At 36.7% G+C, this 20,753-nt stretch overlaps 1 protein-coding gene across 2 annotated transcripts in view; it reads left to right on the top strand.

The window, feature by feature from the left end:
- The window catches only part of LOC128990762 (tyrosine-protein kinase Dnt-like), a 75,866-nt gene that overhangs the window by 49,911 nt on the left and 5,202 nt on the right, over nucleotides 1-20,753 (top strand). Inside the window, exons 2-7 of one of the 2 annotated variants that reach the window (XM_054413327.1) lie at nucleotides 6,007-6,134; nucleotides 15,946-16,195; nucleotides 16,850-17,024; nucleotides 17,811-17,972; nucleotides 18,736-18,851; nucleotides 20,252-20,411. In XM_054413327.1, the coding sequence (XP_054269302.1) occupies nucleotides 6,007-6,134; nucleotides 15,946-16,195; nucleotides 16,850-17,024; nucleotides 17,811-17,972; nucleotides 18,736-18,851; nucleotides 20,252-20,411 (991 nt within the window). Of the gene's footprint in view, nucleotides 1-6,006; nucleotides 6,135-15,945; nucleotides 16,196-16,849; nucleotides 17,025-17,810; nucleotides 17,973-18,720; nucleotides 18,852-20,251; nucleotides 20,412-20,753 lie in introns of both variants that reach the window. The other variant, XM_054413326.1, reaches the window with a different exon arrangement.

Here is a 20,753-nt window from a genome sequence, read left to right as displayed (position 1 = left end):
TTACCGTTTCATGAACTGTGGACTTAAAACATTGTATCCAGTATGTGTGTAAGTGTTCAAGTACCCTGTGTACGATATAATATACGTTAAGTAGCCCTCCCGTCTGCAGAAGTTTCACCAAAATTTTACTATGCGTTGATAGGTCTTCAACAAATAATTTTGTCATATTTATAGTATATACTATACATTATAGTAAAAAACACAATCATTTCACATTAGAAGTTGATCAGTACAGAATTTAATTACTATACTTGGTTTGCTGGGATATTATAAATGCTCACCACTGTCTATCAGGTCAATCACTTAATTGTAACGCCAAGAAAAATTCATTAAAATGTTTAGCTACTTGACAATCTCTCGACGAGACAAGCAGTTTAATCTGAGTAGTCTACATAAATTACTGAATCACAAGACACTTGACAATGTTTCGCACTTTGTGTTCCAAACATCATTGTGGGGTGTGTCTCTCCCATGTCTCCCACCCCTCCCCCCTCCCATAACTAGTATCTCTCCCTAACCCTCTCACACTTTCAATCCCTAAAGCTCACAAACAATGTGAGTTGACACGTATCGCGAAAGCACTTTGTTTCGCCATAACATTTTCAAAAATCGTGAAATCCAACGTTGGTTTTGAGGTTATCGTTTGATTTAGTGAATCTATAAACTCATGTTAGCATACGGTGCAACTTTGGCAAGCAATTAAACAAAAATTTACTTAACCTGACGTCCGTGTATTCAAATTGTAGAATATTTATGAGCCTTATTTAATGTGACATTTTAAAAATTTTCATTTTAGCAGCATCACATTTTGCAGTGGTTAATTATTGAGTACATTGTTGCGAAATAGAACAATACATAGCTCTAATATGTACATCTTATGAACCTTTTCCAATATTGTATCATTACATTTGTAGTAGAAAACTGGCTGAATGCCTACTTAGTAATCTTAGGTCGCCGTATTGATTCTGAGCAAAGTAAGTATTATTTTAATGGTTGAGAACTTGGTCAAAATGCCCTTGATCGTTGGTCTTTTAAATGGTCCTGGAAAAATCAGTTGTACTTAGTATTAAGGCTATAAAGATGATTTCATTCAATTTACGCTCACTCAGCAATCCACATTCAGATACAGTCAGGAAAGTCGCTGTCTAATAAAGTGATATGATTAATCGAAATAATGTGAAAACGAATGCTTCAGCTTCTCGGTATTGAACGATGCTTTGTAAAGTCAAAGTTAACCACAGCTTAACAGATAGCAATGTAAAGTCAGATCACCACAATACAGTAGCTTTGTTTCCACTGTACCACCTCACCAACTCCCCCTGCTGAGTTCTGTGTTCACTGTTCAGCTGTTCAGCCACTGTTTGACCCATTTCCCGCTTCCCTCTGCCGAGGAAAACATCTCTCGAGTCTCGTTTTACCGAAACAATCACGGATTCTTCCTTTTAAAAGATCATTTGTGTTTATAAAGGATTGTCATATTTCAATCTTATAGGAGAGAGGTTTTGTTATAAATCCACCGTTATTGCTTCCTGTTTTCGTTATTATTTCTTTAGATACCGCAGGAATGTTCGATTTTATACTTATTGATTTAAATCTAACTAATTGCATGTTGTCGTATTTTTTGTCAACATCTTTTGTTTCGTAATATAATTAATTGAATGATTATCACACTGTATGATACCTCCTACCACCGATCACAAAATAGGCCTACTGTGTTTATTGTTTATTTGTATTTATTTATTTAATAACGTGCTGTATGCTAGGAATAGGTTAATGCAAAGAAATAATTTTTCTATCCAACATTCTCGACCTATTTTATTACTTTTCAAAACTTAATCCCTCAGTATTATTTTTCACTCCCCCCCCCTCCATAGATTCCCATATAAAACGAAACCTCAAGAAATACTGATAATGTTATATTTAAAGACATTTCCTAAGTTTGCTTGTTTACAAGTTATTAACTATTTACAAAACATTAAGTAGGCGATTCCTTATTTTCATTTCTCGTGACATAAACACTATGTAAGGAACATTTTGCCAACTTGTCCAACATATGAGTATATATCAACTAGAACAACGAAATGCAATTACCCAGTTCCAAAACCCATTTCACCAACAATGCCTCGTAATTCAATTACCAGTTGGTTAATTAACTCTGCTGGGCGTCGGTGTTTGTTTATACCATAGTAGTATATAGGGTTAGTGGGGGAATGGCATTGGGGTTTACCTCCATGCTTACTCTATCGTGGTGGTATGAATGGTTGTGTCGGTGTTTAGCGTCACTCAGCACGGTAGTCCGCCAGCATACCTCCATGGTTGTACCGTGGTGGTATAGTGGTGGTGGTATGAATGGTTGCGTCGGTGTTTAGCGTCGCTCAGCACGGTAGTCCGCCAGCATACCTCCATGGTTGTACCGTGGTGGTATAGTGGTGGTGGTATGAATGGTTGCGTCGGTGTTTAGCGTCGCTCAGCACGGTAGTCCGCCAGCATACCTCCATGGTTGTACCGTGGTTGTATAGTGGTGGTGGTATGAATGGTTGCGTCGGTGTTTAGCGTCGCTCAGCACGGTAGTCCGCCAGCATACCTCCATGGTTGTACCGTGGTGGTATAGTGGTGGTGGTATGAATGGTTGCGTCGGTGTTTAGCGTCGCTCAGCACGGTAGTCCGCCAGCATACCTCCATGGTTGTACCGTGGTGGTATAGTTGTGGTGGTATGAATGGTTGCGTCGGTGTTTAGCGTCGCTCTGGCTCAGCACGGTAGTCCGCCAGCATACCTCCATACCAATTAAACTGGACACCTCGTGTATTTATGGCCGGCATCTGCATACAGCCGCATTGTGCTGCCAGTGCCAGGACATTGGACACTCGTATCTGATCACAACAAAGCACCGCCCGGCTAAGTTGTGGGCGGCACCTGGCCATTTGGCGCATCCAGCGCGTTTGAAATTTTAAGTTTTTCGACGTCAATGAAGTTTTTTGTGGTTGATTCATTGCAAACACTCTTTATAGGCGTGGGTAATTGTACGTTTGAGGTATGATCTGTATGACTTGTAATTAATGCTTGTGTCGAGACCAATAAATAATTGCGTATAGTGTCTACTTTTTAACTCTTATTTGTATATGATATTTAAAATTGTTTATCACTTGAATGTTGAAGCTAATATTTAATCATTTTTGATAAAAGTACACGAGTATATACGAGGCTTTAAGAAATAAAATTTATATCACTATTCCCCTCCATAAACAGAAATTAAAGGGCATTGCTGAACACACCCTAAATTAGTAAACGTAATTGTTCAGGTATATGTAAATTCATTGTTCAACACTACTTGAAACTCATATACATGTATTGTTCCATAAATTATTTTTTCACATTCAACTCAACCTGAGAATGTAAAGATCCCTACAAAATTGTCCTGCACAGAACAGCCCACCTGTATCTTTTCGATTCAACCTTTTATTTTTCGTCCTGTATGTCATATATCTTTGTTCGTATATCAAGACCTAAACTAATTTTGTACAGACAATTTAAATGTGACCTTAGTGACAAACATAATATGAATATTTATTTTTACATGCTCATACTAATCTCTGCTCACATTTCAACACTTAATTGTTGTACCAGGTTCGCGCCAACAAGTAGATGATAGTTGTAGCTGTAGTGAATGTAAGCAGTTTGACCTGTTAACTAGAGTAGACTGAGTAGACTCGACGAGGTGTTGAGCAACGAATCGTGCGCAACGAGATCGGACTGTGAGTGCTCCAGTGCGCTCTCCGCTCACTCTGTATAATTGCCGATAATAACCACCTTCTCTCAACGCGGTTCGCGCCGCGCGCCGCTTGTTTGTGCTGTAAAAATGGTTCAGAGTGTCTAAATTCGCCATCTCAATTCGGATATGAAGAGACGTTTTTTAGTGCTATGAGTCCGGCCACCTTGGGACTCGGAGGCCTTCTAGGTTACGATTGCCGGATAATATCAATCAATGTGTTCGAAAGCCCATTATCTATCAGGTTGGAAGAAATCGTATATGTCGGTGAGAATGAAAGCTTGAGGGTCATGTAGGTCTTTTTAGTTTAGAGAAACCTCCTTATTTTTTCAACCGATCATAGCGGGTTTAAAATGTTCATCACGTAGCCGGATGAAAGTAAATTATTGTTTTCACACAACGACCAGTTAAATCGATACCGGTTGAAAGGTTTACGGACAAAAGTGATGCTGAGCTACTCATTGAAAATCATATTAACAATATCTTCTACTTAAACTATCGATACAACCCAATAGTCAATACCTACCTCATACATTCCATGAGTTAAGTAAGCCAATTGTATCCATCTTCGACTGAATGTTTTTGTGACATGGCAACAACGCCAGCTGGCTAGGATGCTGGGATGCTGGGAGGATTAGACGAGTTTCTCTAGTCAGAGTCGCTGTCGTTGTCGTTTGACACTCGCTAATCGATGATTGGCTGTCAACATACCGCTGCTTTGATCATCGGCTCAACATCAACATCATGGCATCAACACACTGCACCTGTAGGATGTTGCTCTGCTTGGCGATAGTGATGTGCAAGCTGTCCAGCATCTCGTACACACAGTTGTAAAAGCAATACATTATACTAGAAACTAGCAACGCTTAAATAATTACATGTGCTATTGTCAAGAGCTGATTGTTTTCCTTTGATAAATTTCATAACTTAAGGGGAGACATGTGTTTTGCGAATCATCGTTACGTATTCACATATGGACACTACTGTGATTTATTTATACCTCGAAAACAATCGATCATTTAAGAATCGATGTGTTTGAGTATACGTTTGACCTTTTCGTAATATTTGTTGACGAAAAATGTGTCTCTAGTGAAATAGCTCTAATAGGTAGTGCAAATTAAGGTTCTAAAAGTATTTATTTTCAGACTAATGTTGTGCTACTCTAGAAGTCTTTGGAACTTAAATAGAGATGACAGAACCTGACATAATATTATTCATGGGAATTTGAAGTGACCCCAATTATGGTTGAAGGTAGTACTGTATACTTAGACGTAAAAATTCACTTTAATTGATAAACACACCATTCAAAACGTTCAGGTAGTCCACGAATCACCCCCCATCAATCATAGACCCCATCACCCCGAGAGGCGTACTAATTCTATCTAGTGTGTTACTCTTTTTAACACTTTACCCACCAACCTATAATAAGTACTGTGTTTAAAAACGACTGTACAATATCAACAATACTTAGGCCTACACCAGTCAAAACTTGTGTGTGCAAATAGTTGAAACACTACCGAGAACGTAGATGAAACTCAATCAGGCCAAGAGCTGTTGCTATCAGGTTTCTGTCCGTAAGACGCTAATCTTAATTAAAAAGTTGGACGCGGGAGGCTTCGGACCACTTTACCAAGTTGCGACCTCAATCAGTGGGACTTGAGCTCTTTCATTACCGAGCGAGAAACTTTGCCGTTTACAAAATCTCCTCTGCAATAATTACACCAGCTCCGACAAGTTGTTTCTAGAGTGTACGATTTTAATTTCGTTTCGAGTCTGAATTAATTTGAGAACGAGACTGAGCAAGTTTTCAGGATTCTGGGTTTCTAGATTGGTAATTTTGTAAAATAATTTCAGAGCAGGACTTGATCAAAGTTTAAATTAAAGAAAAGTAATTCTCAAAGTGGATAGTTTGACTTTTTTATCTTTCTCTCCAGTTGTGCTGTGTAGTTGTTTGATGGATTTATATATGGAACGTGTGAAAACGAATTTTGTGTTTCGAACCCCACCCAAGACTGCCAATTTATTTTTGACACATGTGCTGCTTGGTGAAAGAAAATTTACCTAACTGGTTTGCATTTTTTAATCCATAGTCTGTAGGCTTCTGGATATTTGTTGATTCTCCAAACAAACCTTTCACCTACAGGGCTAGGTTTAAGTTGTAATCAAACCAAATTGACAAATATGGTTTCAGGTACATCCCAACACTCTAGCAGTTTCCTAAGGTTTCACTCTGTTCCAGGTCTCCAGGCAGAGCTGTTCTACGTCAGGGACGGTGTTCTCAACGAGTACGCCCTCAACTTCGTGGTGCCGGTGCCAGCGCATCTTGGAGGACTGCACTTCACATGGCAAAGTCTTGCTGGACGACCGGTGAGTGACAAATTTGTTGTATATGATGTTTTAGCGAAAACTTGATTATTAATAGGGTTCGTAAATTATAAACCATGCTAAACGATTTTCACTGAACTAACAATCAAGCAAAACATAAGAATTTAAATAATAAATCCTGTGGTTTAAAATAGCTAACGCTTTCAAGTTACAGTTAGGTGTAAAACAAGGTAACCATCCAGTGCAACAGTAAGTGCAACATTGTGATTGTTGTTTACGACTTGTTGATTGTTGTTACACAATGACACGGTGGGGCTAATGTTACATTATTGTTAGGCCTCGCCTGGAATGCTAGTGCAATTTACAGCTGCAGAATGGATGATTTCGCAACAGTTTTGAAACTAGTCCTTAGAAAATATAGTTGGCGATATGGGTTACTATCTAAACGTTTATTTAATGTTTATTTATTTTCATTGGGATTATTTTTTAGTAATATACGGATATTTGCTGTTATATGCTGTATATGTGGATGCAACGTATTTTTTGTAAAGTAAACAAATTTTTCAGTCTCCCTTCCCTTAATTATGCTGTACAGAGAGATTCCAATGAGCACTTCTGTTTTTCCCATGTAAATATAAGTTCATCGATTTGCACTCTAAACAGCGAAAATCTTTGTTGACAATTTTCAAACTAAAAATTGTAGTTAGATTTGTTTAACTGGATATCAATTGATTTGTCAATAGTTGCTTTTGTAACCAAAGTACTAGTAGTAAAATAAATAAATTTATTGTATAATTTTCATTATAAACTGTTAATGAACGTTTTTAATACAAAAGTTAATAAAATAACAAGTAAAGTAATAATATAACAGTAGGCAGAAAAAGGAAGTGAAAGAAGTAGCTTGAAATTGGTGCCAGGCCGGGGAAACTGGCGCAAACTGGGGACAGTTTAGAGTTTTTGCCGTCAAAGCGGGATTGGGATTGGGTGAAAATTGCGTGTAATACTTGAGTCGCAGTTTCATCTCAACTCGACGCGGATCTGAACAGCTCTGATCTCGTGGAAAATACTGGATTGTACGTCTTTTGCATGCTGTAGCTTTAGTGATTATTAATGGAAAACTTTATTGGAAACGATCAAATGAATTGTAACACAATATAAATATACACTGAAGTATTATTGCACTTTAATGTTAACAGTTGCTGCCAGTTTTAGACGAACATTTTTTTCAGTTGAACCATAGAAAAAGTTGTGCTCTTGGAAAATCTTTTTATTCACAATTTTTTATCTTGTCCAATTAACAGGGGTGATATATCGTAAATAGCACCTATCCCTATCAACTTTATAAGTATGAAAAGCTAAGTATGATTTCAATAGTGTCATACTCTTTACGATGATCATTCCACTATTTTCGCTCAGGGGATGATTACATACGTAGTATCAAAAGTGGTTAATACGACAATGTTTTTTAATATCTGAGATTGAATATACGATACAATGTGCCTACACTATTCAATACAATTATGAAAGATGAAATTTGGTTTTAAAAATGCATGCCGAAGCAAAGAGAATGTGAAATGTGCCAAACGAGCTCCGACTGCCGTCTGTGACTTACAAGACAAATGTTCTGCTTGATTAATGTAACAGGCTTTCTCCAGGTTGTCTATCGATTACTTCGGGGTCTGATTAAATAGAACCTCGAGCTAATTTATCACTTTATTCACAAAATTCTCAGTATTTAATGTAGAATCGGATTTATGTTATGTTTTTTTCATACCAGTTTTTATATTATTCCGATTTAAATTAAGTTTTTTGGATTCGAACCGATAATAAAGGAAACTGATCTTAGTGAGTAAGCTACATTCATTTAGTATTACCTCCTTTATCACTCCATTATATTGGATTAAAAGACGTCATAATCTTGTAACAATTCTTTGCTTTAGTGATTAAGTGGTGTATTAAGCGAATTATGTAAAATATCATTGAGTTACAATCTGATCTAATAGACCGACGACTGGTGTAGTCGTAAAATGAACGATATTCTATGATGATCTAATTGAATAGCAGATATTAATAGGGAACAAAATTTAAACAGTAGGGAAGTTTATGTAAACAAAAGAATAGCTTTTCCAACAGGGAGAAGTTGCCGAAAAGGTTTTAGAAATGGTAAAAGCCAGTTGCGAAGTAACGTATTTGTGTTATTCCAATGAGAGCGAGAGAGAGAAATTCAGTTGGAATTGAACAAAATTGCTTCCGGGCGTGAGCTTTGGCTGTCGTGTGACTTATACCTTCGTCCCTGCTTTAACCAAAATAGAGAATTTTTATGTTTGGATCCAGTCTTTTGTTATAAAACATACACTTATTTTGAGTTAAACTTCAATTGAAGTTTGAGTTTAAAATGTAACAAAACTATTTACCCGTGGCTTTATTTCTGTGCGCATGAACTAGTGAAATACATTTATTACTGTTGCTGCAGTAGCAATACACCTAAGACTATCTAGTCAATGTCGCAACCAGTACAATAGTTATTGAAGAGATAGTCAACATTGGTATTATTTTGTAGCAGAAACATTGTTTAAAATAATTCAGTACATGTCAGAGAGTACGATGTTTTTTGACATAATACATCCTACTCTCTGACAATTATTGACATTAAGAATGCGTATCAGGAAGGTTGATTGAAAAAAAGCTAATCCAAAATGAAAACTACCAAAGTACGCTTATAAAGATTAATACATATTAGTGACAGGATGTAGCAATGCAACAACATTTGTAATCCAACCAAAGTACTAAGTTCAAGTTTTCAATAACAGTATTGACAAACTAAGATAATAATTTAGCTTTGCGAGAGACTCTCTATGCGAGGTGGGAGCAACCCAGTAGCACACGTTGTAGAGGCTCCACTTCCGTAAAGCTACTCGACAGCCTAAAATTGTTAAAATCCAACAATGTTTTTGAAAATCGTTCAAAGTTGTTAAACGGATAATTCTGTACAATATAAGTCCTTAAAGGTCAATGCATCAGAGATCAGAGAAATGATCGCCAATAAGGCAATTTTATTCATTTAATCACCTACAAACCCCGCAAGAACAAGTGACGAGACCCTTCGCTGAAGTAATTGCTCTGCTCAGATCCTTTGACAGTGACAATAATCCCGAGTGAGTCCATCACTCACTCCAGTCCGCTCCGGAGTGAGACATTAGCTCGGTTTTTGCCATCGACATTCCAGACACGCGCGGAATCCGGTCCGGTACGAAGAATTGCATTTCCCGTCCGGTCTGTCATTGTTTTATCCGGTTTGATGAGCCGATTGACATCGCTTGTCACGCAGAGAGCGCTGTACAGAGCCGGGCTACTGGGAAGTGCTGCTCTCTTTGGCCCGGAATGTCAATTAAATTACTTTAAGGGTCAGGTTTTATAATTGGAAACTTGCTAGACACATATGGGTAAACGGAAAAACTTGGTTAGGTTCGTAAAGTGGTAGAACTTGTATGTTTGCGAAAGTGTGAAATATAAGTTGTAGTATGAAATTGAGTAATCACTATCTTAATGAGATATAAGCCTATTGTTTCTCCGATTTGTAAGAGCGTTCAGTAAATGCAACGTATTATATTATAGTTCACCTGATTCACAGTTGTTTCAGTTATATTGATGGAGTTCAAAATGTATAATTTGAAATATTAGGAAGGGCTCCAAAGATTTACCTTGAGTTTTGGATTAAGCTCTTTTAAGCGAGATTATTTACTATTTACTTAAACCCTGACGTTATAAATTGAACACATTTGTTGTTTTCTTCAACAATGCTTGGCACTGGTACACCACACAAAGTATTTAGTTTTAAAATTGTAGCTGCGACAGCTACAGTATACAGTATTACAAAGGTATTACATTATAGTGTTCAAAACTTAGCACTACAAATCTGTTTACTCTATGACCCACACAATTTCCACAGCAGTACCACCATTACCGTACATTACACAGGTTATGTCCTACAACCTGTCACTAATGCTCAGTGTATAATGTAAAGTGCACAGTGTATAGTGTATAGTGTACCCAGTATCCACAGAGGTAGGTCGTGCGTTGTGTTGGTCGTAACATAAACTGCTGCAACGGCCGCAGTAAGTTCAACCCCAATACTTGGTCCTGATCCAAATCTGTACTCATGTACATCGGGTCTTCCTTTTTTATAAGCTCAAGTTTTATGCCCTGTGGTGTGTTTGGGAATAATAAAATGGTTTGAGATTTCGCTTGGATATCCATCAATAAAGAGGGTGTGGTGTTTTGAATAAAGTAAAGAAACAATTTGCACTATTTTTTCCTTATTTACCACTTGCTAATTGAGCTACTGTAACATGTAGAATTTAAGGCTATTATTTTTGACTCGAATACGACATTCTAATACATTGTGAAGATATGTAAACAATTATATACTTTTGAAACCCAGACTCTAATTTTTAGCATTTGTTGCTAAAAATGCGTTAAAGGTTGTAAATGTTACAGTAGTACACTGTTACATGTACAGTATGACTAATACAAAGCTAATACTTAAACACTCCGATAAAGGTGTTCGTGTTTTTTTTTTTATTAATTCCAAAATCAAATATAGCCTGTACATTTCCGTGTTCTCTCCTCTCTCTGTCAGATTTTTTTTATATACGCTAGTCAACCAACAGATAGGAATGTAATTTGCAAACCTTTTTACTAAACGCTGGAGTTAAATATGTTTTCTCTAAGAACTTAATTTCTAAACCCCTTAGATACCTCTGAACCGAGGTTAATCGTTTAGAAAAAGGTAAACGATTTTCCGCTGTAATACCTCCCACAGATGGTCCTATGAGCGTTGTGGAACTGAGCAAGATTAGCAAACAGAGCGGCGCGCGGTTAAAGGACTTCAAAGACAACACGTAACCGTTAAATTAAAAATTTGGTTCCCCCCCTCCCCCAACACCTTGCCCCCTCATGCTACCTCTGTTTTCATTAGTTCTTTATTTAGCGCTGTTTTGTTAAGCCCTCTTCCAAGCCCTTGTTTTCATTAATGTTTTGTTGGCTTGCAATTTCGCTAAATAGGAAACGCTAATTTGTACACCGGCTTGTTTGCTTATAAGCTTCTAAAGCAAAATCTGTTTTGACGTTTTTTAGGAGAATTAATTGATCGCTGTAGTTTTATGATTTTAAAATAATATTTTGTTTAAGGTCTTTCAAGTTTTATTGATTCTGCAAAGAATGTACTTATGATTAGCATTTCGTTGTTTAATATGAATAATAATGCACGTAATAACAATAAAGACGTGTTAGCTGAAACCCCTAGTTGTCCATTCCATGTCAGAATAATCTCTATTGATTGTACTGTAAGGATATAGTGTAAAATAGTAATTCACATTTTGTCTACACGCAATACTGTTGATAACGTTGTTTTACATAATACTGTTGTCTCACCTTTACATTAAAATGTTGTTTATTCCCCAATAAACTGAAAAAAGTAATATTTACAATATTATTTACATCGCAGGACGTAAGACAGCCTGGAACCGTTCAAAAATACCTCCAGGCTATACTTATCTGGTTGCGGAATTATAACCTAGCTCTACAACCATTGGTGGTTGGCTGTATTTGAACCCGGTAACCTCAGGGACTGAAGCCTTGCGCTCGACCTCTAGACCAACTCGTTTACACTGTGATACGCATATCAATAGGAATTCAGCTACAGAATCATTCAATAGAAAAACACCACCTCAAGAACCAGTACTTAAACATTGTAATATTCCCTGATTTAAATACCTACCATTTGCAATTTGTCGGACCAATTTAAGCAGACATTCTCTTATTAGCCAGCCAGTTAATGGTGGTAGCACACCGATTAACCATTAAACACAGAACCTGTCAACAAGCCGGGCGTAATTTCGGCTCGGTCTCTTTTGGCGGCTTCGATGGAACCAACACTCTCCGTTTCATCTCGTCGCAACATACGCGTTTACATATAAATTGGATCTTCAGACAGATAATCAGCTGCTCCGGGCTATCTTGCATGTGTGTGTGCGTGTTTGTGTGTGTGCAGTCTTGATATTGTGGATCTTGGAGAGGACTTTGTGAAATAAATAAATGTAACCTTAAATTGATGGGGAAATAGGGGAATTAGGATTTCTTAAATGGACCTGCTTGTAGCGAATTTCCTATATAGGGAATAAGCTGTTTTTAATTTAGGTTTATCGTACAATCAGCAGATACAAAGATTTACAAACTAATATATAAACATAAATCTTCTTTCCACTAAAAGACTTAAGTTTTCGATCGTAAATTTCAAACCTAAAAGTAATAAATTTTTTCCACATTTGATCTACAAGTTGTACAAAGTATGCAACTGTACGTTCTTTACCAGTACAGTACTAATTATTTTAGTCTCAATTTAACGTTACCAAACCGTTATTGCTATTGCTTTGGGAGTCACCTCTCTGATTTCCATTTTTGAACATTGAGGAGCAAGAAACCGAGACCTCACGTCCATGTGAGTATTCTAACAAAATCAATTGTAATTAATTCAAATTCTATGCAGCATTTGAAAGCACCCCTCTGTGCACTAATTGACTGAATTAATGTTATAGACTAAAACCACGAATGGACTAAACCAATCAGATGAAGAACTGTCAAAATTAGAATTGGGTGTTGACAACGTTTGAATTATTTTAACTTGTTATCTTGCTCGCACACACTAGCAAAGAAATCAAAACATACTTTGTAAAATTAATAACAATAAATTTAAACTACTGATCAATTGATTTTGTAATACAGAATTGTTACGAATGTCTAACAAATTAACTCTTTAAGCATGCATGCTACAAGGTGAAAATTTTTTAGAATAAATCAGTTTAGTTACAGATTTAACAATGTCGAGTTAAGCCTATCAACAATACCTTTATTCAGATTTTATCTTTGAACAAAGCAATATTTTATAAAAGATGCTCATCAGCCTAAAGATTATTGTATTGACGAAAACGTGGAAGTTTATAATTAAATTCCACCCATCGGAAATTATAAGAATTGATTGAAATCGGGTGACGCTATTCAAAACTCTCTTGTTTTTAGTTGAAAGGAAGCATTCCAGGTGAACACCTCGATGGCTAAATATAAGATGTGTAATTAATATTGGGGTTCGTCAAACCTTCGCATCTGCTTCTTAGCATCTGGGGTGGAAAATGAGATTATATACTGAGATCATATACCCTGGCAGTTCCCCTAATGTCTATAAAGCGTCTCAGGAGCACGGGGGAAATTAGTTTTGATTTTGATAAAGTGAATTACGGTACCGGTAGTCTTCATTTCAAAATATCTCCACCTTATGGGTCTGTGTTTATATTAAAAATGTTCTTGTGGTAAATCTGCATTCTGCTTTGCTATTATAAAATATCTTATTTTTTCAAATACATAAAACAAAGAGAACCAACATTTTAAATGTTAGTTTATGTAATCATGCATTTACTATAACCATCCACATAGCACACCTTTGGTTCTAACCTGAAAATTAGTTTTTTTAGTTATTCGAAACGTGAACGTTTTTCCAGATCCTTGGCTCATCTACGGTTAATGGCAAAATAAAAAGCCAGTGTTACAGTTACAAGGGACACAGCTAGTTCTACGCATAGTATGTCCAGCTTAAAATACTCAACTTAGATCTGTATCACTGTTTTAAAGTAAAGATAAACTATCGATTTCCTAGTCTGTTTACAATAAACACCACTTTTAAAACGGGGCGAGAGTGTTAATTCCACTGAGTTTTCTTTTCCACTATCAGCCTATCAGTGAGATTTCAAATTTTTCAGGAATGTATAAACGTTTGTTAACGACTTAAAATTGTCTAATTTGGAATAACAACTAGAGAAACCAGGAGCCTTCCTTGTTGACTAGATTATCCTTGACATTGAGCGTGTAATCGGCAAACAGAAGCGGCACGACTCAATCATCTCGCCCACGTCATACCACAAACAGCTGATTTAGTGGACCAGCTGTAGCACGGCGCATGCGTAGTGTACTGCGACTGCTCCTTCCCTCCTTGGCGGGAACGTCATCGCATTTAATTGGTGGTGGGAGGATGCGTTGAGCGCCGACAACATTGTTGACTTGACAGCCGGGTTTGTCGGTGACAGGGGGGTGAGCAGGCTTTTATGATGAAGATTGGAGTGGGCGTGGAAATGGATTTTACCGCTTTACTTTCACATTATAATTCAATCAGTTTAAGGTTTGAAAATTTAAGTATTTTATCGTTTGTATTGGAACATGTATGTTAATATTGTGTGCATCAAGGAATATTTTGGTTACAATTTAGGCTTGTTGACGAACTATAGCTCAATGTCCTGTAAAACTCAAGTGAATTATTAAATAAGCTTTATACATCCCTGATCACTGATTGCGATTACAAACTATTGGATTCATAGATAAGGTTGTATCACCTTAGTTAAATGGTAATATATACCTATACAATACTTATTATGGTGAGCAATACATAGCCAGATTATTTAGTTAACTTTTAGAAAATTACATTATTAAAATGTTTAAATTACACATGGTAAAAAATCTAATTATTGCACAGTACACAGTAATTTGCCCAGTATATGTAATACCTTTAAGAATATTTAACATGTAAAAACCATTTGAATATCTACTTGATTGCAAATGAAATATTTTTTGCCTGAGTTTTTTATGCCCCTTGCCAGACATGTAATTTATTAACTTATTTGCTCAGCTTTGATTCCCCCCACGAATGTGTAGGAGAAAACTGATGTTGGCAGAAAAGTCAAGGATTTTCCCTTTGATGAAAGAAGCCGAGGGAATACATTTACTCGTCCCTTCAACCCCAGAGATAATTTTGTGTGCCAAGTTTTAGCACCCTGGATAAATCATCACACTCGAGACAAACTTTTCCCGGCTTTCGCACCCCATCTGCCAACTGGGCTGGCGACGCAAATAATTTAATACCGGTGCTTTGCCAAAGTGCTTTTAACTAATAGATTTATCATTTATCCTTTAATGGTAGTGCAAAAATATTTAAAATTGTTGTGTTTGACAGTGTTGTGAGATACAAATTCGTTTAACCATATTTTTGTTATATATTAGAATTACAATTTTTTTGCATGTGAATATTCATGAAATGGAATTTTAATTTGCACTTAAAATATTTGCTGGTATTAGACGTTAGAAGAAAAATTCATAATATTAATTTGCACACATATTCTCTGTTATTTAACAGCTCACATATTATAACATTGTTATGTAAAATACAGACGCCAATAAAAATAAATGTACATTAATTCAAGTTATCATACATACATATATAAATTGTATGAAAGAAACTGTACTTGTATTTGAAATATAATTGTTATACATTGTCCTTTGTCCAATTCAAGTTACAACAAGAAGTAAATTTCAAACCAAAGTTTACTGTACCCTATCTAAAATTACTTCAAGTGTACGTACATGTTGCTCGAATTCGAGCAATTGCAAAGTATTACAGGATTTGCAAACCGATAACAGTCATAATTTTCGATGAGTTTAAAAGGGTCAATTCAGAGATTATGTAACTAATGGAAATATTTACGTTGTCCATACCGGTTTGATTTAATCAATACTTCTTGTAAATATTTTATCATTTTTCGAAAGATCATGTGGTATTTCATATGTTATAGTGTGTTCTACAAATGTTTCCCTACTTACTCATAACCGCAATGTGTATCTCCGTCATTGATAGCCTCCTGCATGGTACCACAAGTGTCGCCAGTATGTTACAAAAGCTTTGGTCTTCAAACCATCCCATTTAAAAATCTAGTTCCACAGCAAAATGTCTACATCACATTTCTTCCTGTTTCAGTTGCCATACTCTATCGCGGTGACAGTCTCCAACCCAGAGGCACTAGCAGCTCCCATCCTGAACATCTCGGACCACGGGTCAGTGCCGACGGTGGTACAGACGTTCGCTGTGGAGTTGCCTTGTACAGGAGTGGTCGCTGCGGAGGTGGATGTCGTCATCTCCATCAATGTCACCCTCAACAGAGCCAACAACAATGTCACCAGACTCAACTTCAAGAGAGTCAAGATCTGCTTGAGAGGTCCTCCAACACGTGAGTTATCATTAGTTGTGTGTTCCACTTAGTACTGAATGTGAAGAGAGATGTACCAATAACGTAGCTAGATTTTAATACACTGCCAAAAATAAATTGTCGTAACATAATTGGTGTTGCTGATGACAGTTATTATGTATATGTATACAAATATGTGTAGTTGAGTGATGCTTGGTAATCGCTTGCTAATCACGAGTCCCAAATTCTGAGAAAAAGAGGCTTATTGATATTGTGAAACTAAACTCAGCTGTCCTTAATCATAATTAATCCTGCCTGAAGAAACAGCTGATCTTGGTGACAAAGCTTAAATAGTCTGCTTAATTTAATCCATTTTGCAAAGATGTCATCTTATTCATTAACTCAATAAGCCACATTTCCACGAGGCCAGTAGAACAGGCAGGTTAACTGTCTCTGGTATATTTCAAGTTAAACTTGAGGCTGGTACCCTGCTCGCCAACTGGCTTTGAGTAAACACAGCTTTATAGGTACTTCATTCATCTTCTACTATAGAGGTTAGTCCATCTTAATGGAATCGTCAAGAAGGATTGATGGAATCAGATATCCACCCTATTTGCCATACTTTTACTGAATCTCCCGATTTCTCTAAATATATGATATTTTTCCCATTACTAATTATTCTCTGTATCTGCACAGATGTGTCATCGCAGAGCGAGAGCGAGGTGGTGGTTGGCAGGACAGAGACAGAAGCGTCGTCTGCTCTGTATGTCGCAGTCAGCTGTGCTTGTGCCTTGGTCACTGTGTTCGCCATCGCACTGCTAGCCTGCTACCTGCGCAACAACAAGAGCAGACGACACGGCGACATGCTGCAGTAAGTTGATAAATCTATCCAGAGAAGAAGTATTTTAGAAGGGACTGAAGCTGGCGTTAACTTTGCAGTAGAAGAGATGATATTTGATTAGAAACAAAAAAGAAAAACCATTCTGCTACAACCTATAAGACGTGAAATTTCTTTTTATGGGTTTTATGGGTAGATATGCCAAATTATAGAGAAAATTCAATAGCTTTTTGATGACTCCTTACTGGGTCCAGCTGACTTTTCTCATTGGACTGTTAATAAATTGGCTCGGCAAGAGAGGTAGCTAGTTTTAGTCAGAAACAAAGCTGCACAAGGAATCTCTCTTGATTCTATTCTCATATTTGGGTAAAATATACCCAGCCATAGCTCTCTTTAATGAAACAATTTTTTTGAAATTTTAACTTAATATCTGCATATTTTGTAAGCAGCCTTGATGTTTTACAACCTGACAAACTTGGGAACTTGTTAAGTTTACAGCTAATGTGTCATATACTTCCATCCCAACAGCCACAGTTAATTTCATTGTTGTGATAGATCCATGTAAAGGGGATGGTTCAACTCACGTATGGTTTGGGTTTTTACCATGATCAATTGACAGTGAGCGAGCTGGTCTAGTGCTAGAGCATGGACGTTTTAGCCCGAGGTCCCGGATTCAAGTCCTACCAATGGAATTTATCCGTATGGTAATGCCGCGAGTATCCTGAAGTTTTGTACCTCTAGTCGATCATACTTGCAACACTTTCCCTTACATACATTCTAGTGTTATATCCCTCCCTCACCATCGTGTGTTGTGTCCAGGGAGTCCCGGGGAGGCTCCAACTGCAGTGCGCAGGGCCTGGCGCCTGCTCCCGTGTTGTCCGGGACTCTCAGCTCCAGAAGACCCAGCTACACAAAGCTGGATCAGCACTGCGACCGCTCTAACGACCTTCAGCACAGGATAGCTCAGCTCACTATACAGAGGTAAGTAAAGTCTGTTAATCTTAGTAACCTGAAAATGTTTGTGCAGAAGCTGAACAATATGCATAGTGGTTGTAGTGTTGTTCGCTTACCGATCAGTAGATCCCTAGTTTCATTATGCCAAGCATTCGTAGCCTTTTGGTGGCTCATGTAAGGACCCAGCTGTCCTTAATTTTGGTGCTTTTTAATAAATGATCATGGTTAAATAGGCAGCTACTCTAAGTCAAACAAGCTAAAGAGAAAATCTCACACTGTTCTACACTCACCCTGCTTTCATATTACACTTTAAATTAAATATCTTAAATAAAATGATCTTTTTGTGTGTTTGTAAGGTCAATTAATACAAGTTACCATTGTAAAAACTATGAGACATATGCTCCATCATAATTTGTATGTACAGTTACTAATATTTTAGTACACTAATATTTAAGATGATCAGACTATACAGAATCATCCAAATAACAATTAAAGGAAGAAAAATCAAGAATGCCAATGCCCTTTGAGGGAACCTTGTTACCTCCATACCACCACATTTTTAGGTGTTCTGTTATTGCTGTAGAGATGGTTGTTTGTAATGAAGCCAAAATATTAGAACACCATGTTAGTGTGACACGTTTCCACTCTAATGGAGTGTTATTAATTATAGTACATATATTTTCTTTACGTATTGCATCTTTTGTTTCCTCATTTACTTTTTCTTTATTGCTGTAACTCATGCTCTTTGGGTACTGATGTGTATTTGTTTGACCAGTCTGCTTTTACCCAGGTGTAGATGTCGACTCAAGAGCGTTCTGCTGGAAGGCACGTTCGGACGCGTCTACCGAGGCTCTTACACGGACGAGGATGGGGGAGAAGAAGAAGTCATGGTTAAAACTGTTACCGGTATGTTACAAATAAATTTGTAGAAGATTAATGCACTTTTGCTTTTCAAGTGAACACTTCTAAATGTTCTCAAAATGTTTTACGTTTTATTTAAATGCTTAATATTACTTTTGGGAGAACATAGTGAACTATCTAAACTCCTGTACTTTTACTAAACTCCCTTTGTACTTTTTAAAAGTCCCTAATTCAATGTAATCTAGGACACTCTAGGATAAGAGTCCCTACTCTCAGTTAAAATCATTCTTTAACAATTTTGTATCCGATTTAGAAAGCTAGTTTAACAATTACTTGCCATATAAAATAATATTAGACCAACATGTAGTTTCATGTAGTATTCTGTTTCACAAGTTTGTCCAAACAAAGATTACCTCAAACTTGAAAGTAGCCCTCTTCAATGTAAGACAAGAAAAGCTCAACTTGTTTTCCTCTCTTTGCTTTCTCTTACATCAAATATTCAAACTCACTTTGAAATTTTTAGTCTGTGGTTCTTTAGCACTTTAGCCACTGTTCTGTCTTGTTTGAAAAATGTTTTCTGAATATTATTGGCAGCAGTTTTTTAAAGGGAATAAAACTTATGCCTGTAATAAAACTGTATTTATTTTCCAACCCTATTAGTGTGTAAATTAGTCTTTGGAAAGAGTGTTAAAAATATTTTGTCCAAAAATTATCAGCTACAGTTTTATTCCAACAGAGTATAATACTGTTATTTGTAAACCCCATAAAATGGTTTAATCTTTAATTCGTGGTTGTTGAGTTATGGGTCAAGATGCAATATAGGCCCCATGCATATGATTGTTGTATTTTTTTATTTGAGAAATCTTTTTGGTTATATTCTAGATTAGAACTTAAATGTTCACAACGTTTTGTGAACTGGAATATCATCCCTTTCTTTGATTCCATAATTTTTACTAATCGTTAAATAATAAATATCCACACTTACAATCATAAAATATAATTGAGTCTGTTATCTTTTTATGTACTAAATTTACCAGAGCATATTTTAAGGAATTTTCACTGGGCGACAGTGGAGCCGGGGGTTACTGTGGGGCCCCATCCAGAAAAATTTTGCTTGGATTCAAGTGAAAATCAAACATTTCTACGTATCTTGTAATGCATTTTTTGATTATATTTGCTTGTAAATTGTCCAACAAATTCTAGAAATATGTACACAATGTTATTTTTTTAATACTTTTAAAATCCTAATACATTTAAAATTTGAATCATTAAACAAAATATGACGGCACCATCCATAGCCACTGGGCGACAAAATCTCAGCACTGGGCTACACTTGTGTCTCCCAGTTAACATGTTATTTTATGCTCTGAAATTTACATCATAAAATTATGTATGTTATGCATATGTTGTTAGTGTTATCTAAACTGTCATGTTGTATGTTATAGACCACGCGTCCAGCATGCAAGTTTCTCTGCTACTACAGGAAGGCATGACCATGTACGGACTCAGTCACAAGAATATCCTGTCTATCCTAGGAGTCTCCATAGAGGACCACACGGCTCCATTCCTCATATACCCCCACCAGGGGTACACCAACCTTAAAAGGTACAGAGAGACAACATTTTGCTTTAAATTGCACACACACTGCTAGCTTAACATTATTTTCTGATCATTTTAGTCGTTTCACTGAGTAAACACCATTATATATAGGCTACATGTACGAAAGTGAATATTTTTCAAGGATAAAAGTCCATTCTGGTAAGTCACCATGTTATAAGGTAAAAAACCCCTAGCGAGAGTTCAAAGCAGGAAAAAAGTCACCAATAATCAGCAACTATCCAACACAGAAAAACTTTGCTTATTTGGGACCTACATACTGCTTTTTCGTGTGAATTACCATACCTGTTTTTACCCTTCTTGTAGTCATAATAATTATCATCGTCTAGA

This window comes from Macrosteles quadrilineatus, unplaced genomic scaffold, assembly GCF_028750875.1.
Source record: "Macrosteles quadrilineatus isolate MER2022 unplaced genomic scaffold, UCM_ALF_1.0 Scaffold_3__2_contigs__length_128488019, whole genome shotgun sequence".
NCBI classification, from domain to species: Eukaryota; Metazoa; Arthropoda; class Insecta; order Hemiptera; family Cicadellidae; genus Macrosteles; species Macrosteles quadrilineatus.
The sequence above is the reverse complement of the archived record's forward strand: the minus strand, read 5'-3'. Positions and strand labels throughout refer to the sequence as shown.